Below are 15,573 nucleotides of genomic sequence, written 5' to 3' on the forward strand. Positions count from 1 at the left end.
CTAGTTAGAACCGTTCTTTGAAAATAACAAATGGCCGATGTCTTAAGTTATCAAACTCGTTAAAAAAAAATAGAATTAAATAAATGAACGTTATTCAAGAAAACTATTAAATCTTTACACACAAGTAAGTATTGATCAAAATTATAGGAAACTCTTGTGAGTTGTTCTTTGAGTTTGATTCTTTGAATTTTCTTTTTGTAGGTTATGTTAAATAATAAAATAAAATTATCATCCGACTCACTGTGAAAAAGAAAGGATTGGAGTTCAATGTGGTATCTGGATTATGGATTGTCTCTTGTGTTCGGGGCAGTAACTAATTTTCTGGATTGTCTACAGGATTCTTCTTACGGGAAATTGAACTGTTTGTTCTTCGGAAATAGGGTCTTGGATGATCTCGAAGAAGTATCGGAATAGGTTGTAGGATGATTCTCTTTTTATTTTAATTTATTTAAAATTATCTTAAATTTTTGAGGTTATCTCTCCAAAAATTCTTCTATCTGACGACGTAGACTCGACGCTGGTCCGACGACGACTCTCTCACTCCCGGTTCGCGATCTCCTTATATACCCCGGCACTCCAACTGTTTTTTCCTCGTTTCTGATTGGCCCTTAGCTTCGCGCCCTTTTCAAAATTCAAAATTCTTGCTTCGAAACTAGCGCCATCTCTTGATTTTTCTCGGAATTAACCTTCAAAATTTAATTCTTTTTTCGTTGATTTCTCCCTTATTCCTTTATGAAACGTAATAAAACTTCGTATTCAACGTTGTCTTTTCTTGTTTTTAGACATACATTGGAGTACACGCCAAATTTCAACAATGAGTAAAGTTGGAAAAATTCAAATTTAAATCAAGGATTTCTTCCTCAAAATAACGTTAAAACCTCAAACGATGGATGAAAAATGTGCTTTAGGAGCTGAACTACAATAATTGATACATTTGGAAGTAAACAAAACGGTTTAAGATAAGATTTTCACCAACAAAAAAATCTCTCTGTCACAAATTCTAGGTTATGTTCTCTCGGTGAACTAAGAGAATGTTAAAATTATTACAGTACAGGATGTCCCGTTAAGCGTACGGAGCGGCTGTATCTCAACAACAGTAAGGCCTAGAGGTTTGGGAAAAAAATCTTTATAAGCAAAGTGGGCAAGAGAAATAGCTGGAAATTATTTTGAAGTTTGTAATTCGACCGCTAGGGGGCGTAACTGCCATTGAGAAACATAAAATTCCCGCTATCTCAGAAAGTTAGACGATGAGCTATAACTTTGACAACATCATTTAGTAGCTTGGATAATACCGCATCGCTTTTGTTTTGCAATATTTTTCATATCTGTCATAATAAGGGAGGGGGAGGCCAATGCGTTTTCAAATGTTTACATTTTAATATCTCCTGGACCATTCAACCGATTTGAATATTTCTGGTCTTGTTTGAAAGAGCATTTCATGCTCTTTTAAAAGATATTTTCAGTAAGACCGCTTGGTTTAAAACAAATAAGCTAGAGGGCGTTATCTGCAGCGGTTACACATTTTTGTGATTTTTGAAAAAAAGTTAATTGGAACGGTACTATTTACTTCACAGACCGTTATTCACCATAAAATTTGCTAAATATTAGTGAAAACCGCATCGCAATATCTCCATCCATTCTCGAATTATAAAAGAAAATGTTAAAAATTCGTATATCTTAATCGGATCAAGTTACCTTAGGAAACAAATAAGAGAGAACAAAAATTTTATTATCTAGAACCTTCCTTCACACTTTATCCAAGCTTAGAACTGCTTCAAAACTACTTTTGAGGCGTGTTGAAAAGCCAACGGATCAATGAAACATCAACAATGATAATAAAACAAAATAAACCGAAATACTTAGAATAACTTAAATTTTTGGAAAAAATAGCTCACTAATGTTCGAAATGTCTTACATAAACCTCGATGCATTTATTTAATCTAGTTTCGACGAAAAAAAAGCGGTGCTAAGTCTCTTCCCTGGACACGTTTTTACTGGTATTTAGTGTTTTGTCATATTTTCCCTGGTTATTGGTTTTTCTTGAAAAGTCAGGTCGTTTAGTCTACCCAATAGATAAAGGGCTGAAAGCAATGTGGGTTTTGCTCGAACCAAGAATGCATATTATTCAAGTTTACATCAGCTTGTGGACAGATGCTTCATGCATCCATAGCATTTGTGATAAAAGGTTTGGATTTGCCCAAATCATATTTAAAAGTCAATGGTAATAGTTCAGTCTGTTATCATAATCGGTATCTGTTAAGGCCTGACGTAAAACAACGTGGTGGAGATATTATTCTCTTGAGAACTCTTGTGGACAATTGTTTTCGGAGTTCCCAGATTATGTGGGATCACATTGCGCACCAATATGATTTACGAATTCATAGAGACGTCTGAATGAGCTACACGTTGCCAGTTTTCCGTAATCGCTAAGTCAATCTTAAAAACACTTCTAGAGAAAAATGTCTTTCTTTGTCGTAATTGCATTGCACATTTTTGCCATGCAGTTGCATCGTATTCGAAACATTGAAAATAAATCATCATACGCTCTATCATACGCTTCTGCGTTAGTAAATGACATGTTTACAGTTACCATGATAATGTGATTTGTTTTTCTCGATGAGGTAACTGGATCCGATTGATGGCACTCGAGTTTTTAACATTTTCCTCTATAACTCGAGAACGGGTGGCGATATCGAGATGCGGTTTTCACTAAAATTTAGCAAATTTTAGGGTGACTAAGGGTCTGTGAAGTAAATAGTATCGTTCCATTTAACTTTTCTTCAAAAATCACAAAAATATGTAATCGCTGCAGATAACGTCCTCTAGCTCATTTGTTTTAAAGCAGACGGTCTTACTGAAAACATCTTTAAAAAGAGCATAAAATGCTCTTTCAAACAACACCGAAAACATTCAAATCGGTTGAATGGTCTAGGAGATATTAAAATGTAAACATATGAAAACGTATTGGCCTCCCCCTCCCTTATTATGACAGATATGAGAAATATCGCAAAACAAAAGCGATGCGGTATTATCCAAGCTATTAAATGATGGTGTCAAAGTTATAGCTCATCGTCTAAGTTTCTGAGATAGCGGCAACTTTATGTTTCTCAATGGCAGTTACGCCCCCTAGCGGTCGAATTACGAACTTCAAAATAATTTCCAGCTATTTCTCTTGGTCACTTTGCTTATAAGGATTTTTTTCCCAAACCTCTTGGCCTTACCGTTCTAGAGATACAGCCGCTCCGTACGCTTAACGGGACACCCTGTACTTATATATAATAAAGGATTGCAAGAAATTGAAAGCCACGAGGAATTAACAATGGAAAGGTTTATGGAAATTTGTAGAGCGTTTGAAGCGACAAAAACACGATGTAAAGATGTTCAAAAAGAAGAATTCAAATGCAAAAGATGTTTGAGGAGACACAAGTTCAAAGAATGCCAAGCTTATGGAAAAGTATGCAATAATTGTAAAAAAATATAATCATTTTACTATTGCCTGCAAAGCAAAAAGTGTTTATGCAGTAAAAAACGATATAGAAAGTAGTGAAGAAGAAGAATACACAGTGGGATTGGTAAAAATTGCTCAAGTGAGACAATATGGAGAAATGATTAGAAGAAATAGAGTACAGCTAATTAGATTTGACAATGATTTGGACATAGACTTGAATGTAAAGAATAAAGACCAGGGAGAGTAAGTAAATCAGCAAATACAACAAACAAGGACAAGAAGAGAAATAAGAAGACCAAGTAGATTTAAGGATTATATAATGTAAAAATAAGAAAAAAGGAGGATGTTATATACGGTGTTAGGTTGATGGCGTTAGTAGTAAGGTTGATAAAGAAGAGATATACATAGTAGAAGTTAATTAACGAACATAAGACCACCTTGTTGGGTTATATGAATATTTTTATTGCAATTATTTTTTCTTTAATGTTAAATATCTTCGAATCTACCAAGTTTTGAAAGTTGCACAGTTTTAGATGCTCTATCACATGCATCTAATAAAAAGTTTGTGATGATGAAAAAATTACTTATTCCAGAGATACTTGGCCTGGGAGTTTTATTAATTAAATTATACTTATTACTTATTTTCTACGTACATCATTATCGGAGGAATCTCCTGCAGAACCAGTGGTGGGTGGATGCTGCGTCGGTGGTGGTGTAATAGATGGAGATGGTTCCGATAGAGGAGCAGTTTTGCCCAGCGATTGTGGTTGCGTGTGGGCATGGTGCGGAACGTTTATCAACGGTCCAGCCGGTTGATAATATCCTGAAAACAAAAAAAAAATCAAAACGGATTAGTCACATCCTCTAAACACTTTTAAAATGCGATAAATTAAAATGATAAATAGATTGATAACTTCAAATCGATAGCTAAATTATTAAATCGATAAAAATAAACCGTCAATTTAGCCGATTTGATAAGGATAAATGAGTCAATAAAAATTTTTTTGTTGTTGTTAATATCCGGAGGTTATTAAAAAGAATAAAAAGAACCTAAAATATTCAAATGGGGATATTGGCGAACGGCTTGGATCGACGGCGCACCTGGTAACACGTGTCCGGGCGATTTTAAATTACGACTTATGTGGAACGCATAATTTCAGAGGCTTGTTGCCTTGAACGCTCTCCGCCAATGTGAGATGTGACTCGGTCTCATTAATTTGCCGCTCCAAGGTGAACGATACGGACAAGTGGGCCTTGGACACCACTCGGTCGAAAACGACGTCGAATTTCTTTTAAGCGTCGCGACGTCCAACGATTCCGCTACAGTTACTTTTATTATAACCGTTGCGGTTTAGCGAACGACGAAACACATGCTTACGTGACCGGAATCGTGTAAACTAATGGGCGAACAGCTTTCGAACGGATAAAATCAAATGACGTCGTTCCTATCGAGTATTATACTTGCTACCGCTTAAGAGAAATATACTTAAACGCCTATTTTATTATGCGGAACATGTACTTTAAACGCCACTTCTTTACATTTTAATTTAATTTAATTATACACATCTTAAATCGTTTCATGCACGACAAATTGTACTTTAATCATAACATTTTTTATATTAACAAAGTTTTTTTTGAGCTTTTCGAATGGTAATCTGAAAGTTTGTCAAATCGTGTGATTTTGGCTCAAAGTAGGTCTCTCACTATGTTGAGACCTCGGAGCTTCTGGTAGCAATGAGCCAAGCTCGACGGTTGGTCGATTTCGTGACCTGGATGACGTCGCCGGCGAGGTCAAGATCGTCTCTTTCTCTCGCGGCGACGTTATCGCTCCAAATGCCGCTACTCGAGATCCCTACGCGCGTACCACTTTACAAGACAAAAAAAAATGATCTTTGTAAGACACATTGTCTCCTTATACTTCTCAAGAAGAAGAAGAAGTAGGAGAAGAAAAGGGGCGTTATACATTTAAGAGAAAGTATAACAAGAATTTAAAATTTAATTTAAGTCAGTCGTCAAAATCTACATATTCAAGTAACTTTCTAAACGAATATGATCAAATCAATTCTTTACGTGCCTCAAAAGCAACGATGAAGAGTTTTAGCTATAAAAGTCAGTTAAAGACCTAGGAAGTCAACACATATTGACTTAACGATGTGTGTAGGTACAAAACACGCTTTAGCACATTTGCTATCTTTCTATGGAGATGCAATCAGCGATCATTACCACCATCAAGTACTTTACATCATTGAAAGCGTTTCCCGCTAAATTTCAACCATTCCAGAAGATAAATTCTAATCAGATCCTCGAATGGCAAATTCTCGCGAGTCGAGACCAACTGTGACTCCATCCTTTTCGCTCCTTTCGAAGACCTAACGGTAACAAGAATCGCCAACAATCGCGTTTTAATGAATTCCTCGGATGTGTAAGCTGTCAATTCGTTTCTGTGGACGTTTATCGAACCTTGTTGTGCGCATTATGAGCATCGAACGGAAAAGGTAACGCTTTGGATGGGCAAGAAGTGGTCGGCAACGAGAAAGAGATCGAGCGAAGGATCTGTTAAGAACGTGATGGATTTTCGGGCAGTTAAAACGGATGGGCTAATTAAATGTTCGCTTAATTTGGCGATAAATGCCGATTTACTGGATAAAATCGTAGCCTTTTTTTATTTAAAATTCTTCTTATTTAAAGTTAAAAAAGAAATTGAATTACCTAAACGGAATTTTCCCCACGATTAATGAATAATTTAATAGGCAATAACGAATTTGTACTTTATTAGAACCAAAAGGATTAAGAAAAGTTATATTTATTAAATGAGAATGTAAATATATACGAATTATACATTAATATTAAAAAAATTTTTTTTTTTGTACAATAACTTTTGATATTCCCCGTATGTAAAGATATCTCAACGAGTTTGTAAACACAGACGAACCGAAATCAAGAGCGCCGGGCGGTCGGCCATTTTATGCCTTGAGAGTGGTTGGTGGGGGGAGAGTGAACGAGAGAGATGGAAGTACGGCACGAAGCGAGACGCGTATAGGTCGCACGATAAACTGGGACTCCCCCACCATTTAACAAAACACATACGGACGCACGGCCGACGCGATTTACCGAATCCGCTCTTTTTGAACGCGGCAACTAACGACATCGACGGTGGCTCCACGCGATCCGCTTCTCTTTTATCAGTCCAATTAAAATTGCTAAAAGTGACGTTTTGTAACGGTCTAAACTCGAATAAAAAAGCATTTAGTACAATACAAATATCAAAGTATGTTAACGATTATTTTTAGCCGAAATTTATCAAAAAATATGTATATTATCTGTTACAGATAATTTTATGTACTAGGAGGTAAAATTTCTTCCAGATTATATTAGTCTCAACCCATGGGAAAGGTGAAAACTTCATTTTAGATGTTAGTATGTGGATCTTTCAATATGCCCAACCCAATCCAACAATAAAGCCACTCCTGTTGCTGCTGAAGAATCTAGTGGAAACTGATGAAGTTGTTGTTTTATGCTTGATGCATCAAATGATAACCACAACAAAGTTGCCAGCCATTAATATCACGGAATTTGCCCTAAAAACCTTTATGAAGATCAAAACCATCTATACTTCAGAAACCTTCTTTAAGTCCAAATATATGATCTTGTGTTCTTCTACCACTTTTTTCGATACCTTTTCTTTAATAGAATAGAAAAAACTCTTTGGTATGTTTCAAAATGGTTTTCAAAAAAGAAAAAATTGATTTTTTGATGATTTTGGTTCAAAATTGTTTTAAATGGTTTAAAATATCTCTGTGACACATAAAAAGGATAATTAAATTGAAAGGAGCATTTTACTGGGTTTTGATGGTGTTTCAAAGTTTCCGAAAGGTGAAAATGGTTGTTGATGAACAAATGGGATGTTGTCCATAAATTTGAAAGAATTCAAAAAATGGGAATAATTGATTTTGGATTAGATTGTATATTTCTATTGAATCTAGAACTAACACAAGATCTAGAACTAGAAAGATTCGGGTTTAGCCGCACGTCTCATAAGACGGCTAAACCCGAATGATTCTAGTGCTAGGTCTTGTGTTAGTTCTAGTGATAGTGCTAAGTGTAAAACTAGAACTAACACCAGACCTAGAACTAGAAACATTCAGGTTTAGCCGTCTTATAAGACATGCTGCTAAACCTGAATGTTTCTAGTTCTCTAGTAGTGTTATTTCTTGTTCCAGTATTAAACTAATAGGAAATAGAGAAAGCTCTTGAGTATGTGTCAAAATGGTTCTATTCAATAAGAAACATCTCGAGGATACTTAACAAAGTGAAAATAAGTTAAAAGGATGTTGTCCATAAACTTGAAAGAATATACGATCTTGTGTTCTTCTACCACTTTAGAATCCGCACTGTGACTCCAACAGTTGCAAGTCTTTGTATCGCCTTTTTTGTGTATTGTACTACTTGCCAATCTTTTTTGGCTGTCCTTCCCAACTTTATTCTTCTTATTGCAATAATATGCTATGATATTCAGTAAGTATATCAGTTCCTTCTCTTCCCAGGAATAAAACAAGGTGATAAGTTAAGCTCTACCTTTTCAATCTGATTATATACAAGAGATATATATTATATATCTAATAAACAATTTGACATCCTCCAAAAAGCTGTTTAGTTTTTGAGCGGTTTAGAGTTTTTGTATTAATGTAGCGCCTCGCCCGCAAGCGACCTCGGCTTAATTCGGTCTTATATCAATTTCTTTTTGAATTCTATTACAGATAATTTTATGTACTAGAAGGTAAAATAGGCATTCCCAAATTATATTACTCAACCCATGAGAAAGGTGAAAACTCCATTTTAGATGTCTATATGATTTCTGGCAAACTTAATATCGTAATGCAGTCTTCATTAATTAGTTCATGATATTAATTAATATCGTAAAGAATCCCTCAATCTTCATTAATACACAACCAAACACTTTTCAAGGATGTCAGGTCTAACTAATATAACCGAGATCGCTTGCGGGCGAGGCGCTACATCAACAGGATTTAAATTGCGTGACATCCTTCTATTGATCACCTTTACTAAACTGTTATCCTTGAACATTATTCACGTTTTGTGTCAATATGGTATCAATGTAGCGCCTCGGGCGTAAGCTACCTCAGATTAATTAGATCTCATGATACGAAAAAATTGGTATAATGCGTAGTTTACTTAATCTACTTCAGTACAGAAACTGAACAGCCTTATATTAGGTTGGATCTCGTGATACGAAAATTGGTAGATCACTTAAGCCGAGGCGCTACATCAATACTATAACTAAACAATTTGATCCTTCAAAAAACTGTTAAATTTTCGTATTAAGAGGTATCTTATATCAATTTCTTTTTGAATCGAGCACCTTATCCAGAAAGAACCTCGATTTTGCTTTTAAATTTCATCGTTGAGAAAAATAAAGCTACAGCGCTGACCTTGAACATTTCCTGTATACTCATTAAGAATTTTCATGGCTACAAGTCGAGTTAACAAAAATTTCATGATTCACAAAGAATTTTAAGATGAAGTTGTTGAGAACATATAAACATTTCAATAATATAAAAAGATGATTTAATGGAAAATATATTTTTTTTATTTTTTAATTCTCACATAATTCCTTAAATCCTTTTCCCATGTCAAATTATATTATCAAAATCGATCAGCTTAAGAATCACGCAATTTATAAGATGATGATCTTGCTCACGTTACCAACACATCATAGTTAATCGTTGAACGGGCAAATGATCACGGATCGAACACATTCTCAGGCTACTTCTTCGAGCATCATCTCTTCGGCTTCGTGTTAACACAACTCCGTGTTACCTCTGAAACTCTGCGTGCCGCCCAAAGACGTTCGTCTCTGTTTCTGAGCAGGTTCTCGTCGCACTCTCATCCTATGTAGTTTGGTGTAGGTTTATAAATCGATATCGGTGAGTGTCGGCTCAACGTCCATTAATTGAAACACGCAACACTGTGGTAACTTCCGTGAGCCCCGGCCTTTTGTCACCGCTCATCCCTCCCCTTTTTGTCGATCCAGTAATTATTAATCTCCCTATAACATTGTGATGTTATCAATTCATGTTGGAACCCTCGTTTTCGGACTATGTCAAAATTTACCGACAATGTACACCGCATTGCGATATTTATTGGACGAGCTAATTTGCGACACGAATTGATCGGCGTGTAAGTGATCAATCAGTAATTTCGGGTGGGGAATTTAGGTCAACCTATTATCATTAATACCAATAACAATATTATAGCAAGTTATTGCATTATGTTATTAAGAAAAAAGTTGCATAAAAATATGTACGTGATCTGGTTCATTAAAGATTTTATTAATACTTCCAAGACAAAAACTGGTCGATAAATTGCGGCTTATTCCCAATTACGAAGAGAGTTTTGATGTTATCGATTTGTAGGTAGGTTTAAAAAAGAATATGTATGAATTTATTAAAATGAATTGAAAACGCATTACATGCAATCTTTATTTATATGGTAATCGTTCGCGGTCAATGCTGTTCTATTAACAAATGAGCTATCTGCGAAACCTTGGCCGTGAACAAACCCAATAAGTGCCATAATTGCGGCGTAGATAACCGCAAACTCGAATCGACCAACCGCTTAATGTTTGGCCTTTGCGATAAGGCAATTAGATAATAAACTCATCATTTTCAAAAAAGAATCTACAAAAAAATGTTTCTTTAAGTTTCTTTCAATTATCTAAATCTCTACTTCGTCAACACAAATTTTATCCTTTTATTTCCTTTATTTTATTTTTTTTTGTAATTTCAATTCCCATCAGAAACAGTCTGGGTCGTTTTCTTGGCGCCCCTTTCAACCTAGGGATCAACCATCTAAAACACCTGTTTTCTACCCCGTCGACGTGCTACGAGGGGACGTAATCAGACGTATTTCGAGCGTAGATCGCAGGCCCTTTGTATGCAAATCTCAATTAGAATGAAGATTAAGCCGGCCGATTGACGTCTCTACGGTAGAGACTGGCGTCGGTCGCGTCCGGACTGTCTCCATGCCCGGAATCGTAAATCCGAGGGGGACGTTGTGCCGCGTGGGGCGCACCAAGAGAAGAAGAGAGAAAAGGAACGCGTCCAATTTGTGACCATCGCATGGGAAACCGTCCGTGGTTTCTTTATTGTGTGCAGCGTTGCGGAGGAAACTGCCCGCGTCCGTTGGGAAGCGCCCAACCGACGCGCCAGCGAATCGAAGAAGTCACTTAACGTGTGCGTGCACTAGAGAATAGGTTATTTCACCAGTGGTAATAATGGAGATTATCCATCAATCTTCATAGGGACAAAGTAAAACGAACATTGTTTTTAGAAAGCATTTTAAAAAATTCTACCTACAACCATTTTGACACATATTTTTAATCATTTTGAGCCAAAGTAATCAATTATTCCCATTTTCGGAATTTTTTGGGGTTTATGGACAACATCCCATTTAATTATTTTCACTTTGTCAAGTATCCTCGAGATATTTCTTATTCAATAGAACCATTTTGCCACATACCAAAGAGCTTCTTCTATTTCCTATTAGCTTTAACACTGAACAAGAACTAACACTAGAGGTAGAACTAGAAACATTCGGGTTTAGACTCTAAAGACGAATAAACCCGAATGTTTCCAGTTCTAGTGTTAGTTCTAGTTTCAGTTCCATGGAAATATACAACAATCTAGCGCTGAATTATATCTCAAACTAGAACTACCACTAGCACTATCAACAACCATTTTCTATTTTTGGCAAACACCATCAAAACCCAGTAAAATCCTCTTTGCAATTTAATCATCCTATTTTTGCGTCATATAAGTATTTTAAACTATTTAGAATAATTTGGAACCAAAATCATTTTGACACATACCAAAGAGTTTTTTCTATTTCCTTTTAGCTTAGAAACACTTTCTATTTAAATATCATATCGTTATAGGACTTAAAAAAAGTTTGCGAAAACTCTAAAATAATGGTTATTTGTATTACAAGTGGGCTAGAAACATAATTACTGTACAAGTGTGGGGAATTACACGACGAGGTCGTAGACTGAGTCGTATAATCACACGAGTACTGTAATTATGCTCTAGCCCACGTGTGGTATACAGCCTTTTATCTACGACTGCTAAAAATTACTTAAAAATCAATTTCTTTAAAAAGATCTATTTTGACATTTATAAAAATATTTTGAAATGATAAATAGTATTGTTTCTTTTTAAACAGGCAGCACTTTGTCTTTTATATTGTTGCTCGTTTCAATAAATTAAGTCTGTTCTGATTGGGGTAAAAATGCGTTACATAATGAAACCAGTGCGGTAATGAATTTCATTACGTAACTCAAATTACCTCAAATGAGTGTGGTAATGATGAGTTATCCAAGCAGTCGTAGATAAACATCTTTTATTAATACTGTTTGCATATATCATGTAAAAACAGAATTATCTATAAAACCTTGACAGAAAGCAAATATGTACAACTTCCCTTTTGAAGTTATGCAATTTTTATTCGATATACGGCCGTCACAAGGCGTACTTGTGCTCTTTTTATACGAGACCTGGAGAGTGGCCAACGACGCGGTAAGTAAAATGAACATTGTTTTTAGAAACCATTTAAAAAAATTATACCTAGAAACATTTTGACACACATTTTTAATCATTTAGAACCATTTTGAACCAATGTAATCAATTATTCCCATTTTCGGATTTTTTTTTGGAGTTTATGGACAATATCCTATTTAATAATTTGAACTTATTTTCACTTTGTCAAGTATACTCGGGATGTTTCTTATTGTATAGAACCATTTTGACACATACCAAAGAACTTTCTCTATTTCCTATTAGCTTTAACACTGGAATAAGAACTAATACTAGAGCTAGAACTAGAAACATTCGGGTTTAGACTCTAAAGACGACTAAATCCGAATGTTTCTAGTTCTAAATTTAGTTTAATAAAAATATATGAAATCATGGCGTTGGATAACAACTTCAAGTAGAACTAACACTAAAACTAGAATTAACACTAGACCTAGAACTAGAAATAATAATAATAATAATAATAATAATTTTATTCATGCTCGATATTTCAGTATACAATACATTATAATATGTCACACTTGTCATAATTCATATTAAACAATACATGTTAAAAACTACTTGAAATAAAACAAACAATCTACGGCGTAACAAACACAGCATAACAACTGATCGTTAATTAATTTTAATAACAGGTTCAAAATCACCCACATTTACAACATCATCCAAATACTCGAGGCACGAATAATAAGCCCTCTGAATAAGAAAAGATTTCATTTTTAGTTTAAAAAGCCTATGTGATAGCCTTGTAACTTCTGCAGGAATTTTATTGAAAAATTTTATTGCCACAAAATTAAAATGGCGTTGACTTCTGGTAAGCCTGCAGAAATTAGGTATCAAGTGTGCTCCATTCCTAGTTTCATATCCGTGCACACTATCGTGAGTAACACACTTGTGAAGGTTTTGCCTGACATAGATCACACATTCCAGGATGTACAATCCCGGGAAGGTTAAAATTTTTTGCTTTATGAAAGAGTTACGACAATCATCTCTGTATTTTAAGTTGTCTAAAATTCTTATTGCTCTTCTCTGAAGTCGAAATATTCTATCGCAGCTTGAGGCACCTAGAAAGTCTCGGGTTTAGCCGTCTTATGAGACGCACGGCTAAACTCGAATGTTTCTAGTTCTAGGTCTAGTGTTAATTCTAGTTTTGCACTAGCACTATCTCTAGAACTAACACAAGACCTAGAACTGGAATCATTCGGGGTTAGCCGTCTTATGAGACGTGCGGCTAAACCCGAATGTTTCTAGTTCTAGGTCTAGTGTTAATTCTAGTTTTGCACTAGCACTATCACTAGAACTAACACAAGACCTGGAACTAGAATCATTCGGGGTTAGCCGTCTTATGAGACGTCCGGCTAAACCCGAATGTTTCTAGTTCTAGGTCTAGTGTTAATTCTAGTTTTGCACTAGCACTATCACTAGAACTAACACAAGACCTAGAACTGGAATCATTCGGGGTTAGCCGTCTTATGAGACGTGCGGCTAAACCCGAATGTTTCTAGTTCTAGGTCTAGTGTTAGTTCTAGTTTTGCACTAGCACTATCACTAGAACTAATACAAGACCTAGAACTAGAATCATTCGGGGTTAGCCGTCTTATGAGACGTGCGGCTAAACCCGAATGTTTCTAGTTCTAGGTCTAGTGTTAATTCTAGTTTTGCACTAGCACTATCACTAGAACTAACACAAGACCTGGAACTAGAATCATTCGGGGTTAGCCGTCTTATGAGACGTCCGGCTAAATCCGAATGTTTCTAGTTCTAGGTCTAGTGTTAGTTCTAGTTTTGCACTAGCACTATCACTAGAACTAAGACAAGACCTAGAATCATTCGGGGTTAGCCGTCTTATGAGACGTGCGGCTAAACCCGAATGTTTCTAGTTCTAGGTCTAGTGTTAGTTCTAGTTTTGCACTAGCACTATCACTAGAACTAACACAAGACCTAGAACTAGAATCATTCGGGGTTAGCCGTCTTATGAGACGTCCGGCTAAACCCGAATGTTTCTAGTTCTAGGTCTAGTGTTAGTTCTAGTTTCAGTTCCATGGAAATATACAACAACCTAGCGCTGAATTACATCTCAAACTAGAACTAACACTAGCACCATCATTTCAACTAACATTATACCTAAAACTAGAATCATTCGGGTTTAGCCGTCTTGAGAGACGTGCGGCTAAACCCGAATGTTTCTAGTTCTAGGCATAGTGTTAGTTCTAGTTTTAGTTCAATGGAAATATGCAACAATCTAAACCAAAAGAAATTATTCCCATTTTTTTATTTCTTTCAAGTTTATGGACTACATCCCATTTATTTATTTTGACTTATTTTCTCTTTATCAAGAATCCTTGAGATCTCTTTTCGATTAAAAGAATTTTGACACACATCAACAACCATTTTCTACTTTTCGGAAACTTTGAAACACCATCAAAACCCAGTAAAAATGCTGTTTTCACTTTAATCATCCTATTTATGTGTCACAGAGATATTTTAAACCATTTAGAACAATTTTGAAACATACCAAAGAATTTTTTTCTATTTCCTATTAGCTTAGAAACACTTTCTATTTAAATATCATATCGTTATAGGAGCTAAAAAAAGTGTGCGAAAACTCTAAAATAAACAACTTTTATTGGTAGTGTTTGCATATATCACGTAAAAACAGAATTATCTATAAACCTTGACAGAAAGCAAATATGTACAACTTCCCTTTTGAAGTTATGCAATTTTTATTCGATATACGGTCGTCACAAGGCGTACTTGCACTCTTCTTATACGAGACCTGGAGAGTGGCCAACGATGCGGATGTTATTTGGCACAAATCGCATGTTTTTCCTCCCGCGACCCGCCTGCTCGCTACTACTAGATTTCCTCGCGCTCAAATCATGCGCAAATTGCATTTTAAATAATCGTTTCCCTACAACTCGTTTATTTCGCATCGCCGGTTTGTTCCTACTCGCATTTCCCCTTTCTTTTTATTTATTCATGCAATCAAAATATCAGAATTGAATGTAATAGAGTTGTTATATATATAATTATTTTTATATGTATTTAGTTTGAAGTTGGGTTGATTTTGTAATATACGATGCGTTAATGAATTTTTCAGGTAGCCGGGCAAGCTAATATTTTGGTGATAAATCACCGGTTAACCGCATTATGACGGGGCACGGCAAGGCCCCGCGCTCTCTGTTGGCACGGTCCTCCGGCCCCAGTTTATCATGTAGTCGGACGTGGCTGACGCCCGCAACACCCGTCCCTAATAAATCTCTCTTAATAACGACAATTAGCGCTTTACTCGGCTCTATCTCCCCGCAATCTGTCAACAAGAGCGTCGCGACGCCCGGCCACTGGGACCTTTCCCAAAACTGAAACGGCAATAAGCCCCATCACATCGGAAATAGTGCACGTCGTGATTTACGATGTTGAAGAAAGGAGGCGCCTAGAACAGTTTGCCGGTAGCGGTTATTTCAACGACGTTTTCTTTATTTCGCGCGAGTTGAGAACATTGAGGATTCTTTCGGCCGC

The 15,573-nt window shown here is 35.9% G+C and overlaps 1 protein-coding gene across 2 annotated transcripts in view; it reads right to left on the reverse strand.

Annotated features, from left to right (window-relative positions):
• Nucleotides 1-15,573, reverse strand: part of LOC111425062 (Histone gene-specific Epigenetic Repressor in late S phase) — a 114,636-nt gene that overhangs the window by 13,719 nt on the left and 85,344 nt on the right. For both annotated transcript variants that reach the window (XM_023058821.2, XM_023058820.2), the window contains exon 3: nucleotides 4,102-4,271. In XM_023058821.2, the coding sequence (XP_022914589.2) occupies nucleotides 4,102-4,271 (170 nt within the window). The remainder of the gene's footprint in view (nucleotides 1-4,101; nucleotides 4,272-15,573) is intronic.

Source organism: Onthophagus taurus, chromosome 11 (genome assembly GCF_036711975.1).
Source record: "Onthophagus taurus isolate NC chromosome 11, IU_Otau_3.0, whole genome shotgun sequence".
NCBI classification, from domain to species: Eukaryota; Metazoa; Arthropoda; class Insecta; order Coleoptera; family Scarabaeidae; genus Onthophagus; species Onthophagus taurus.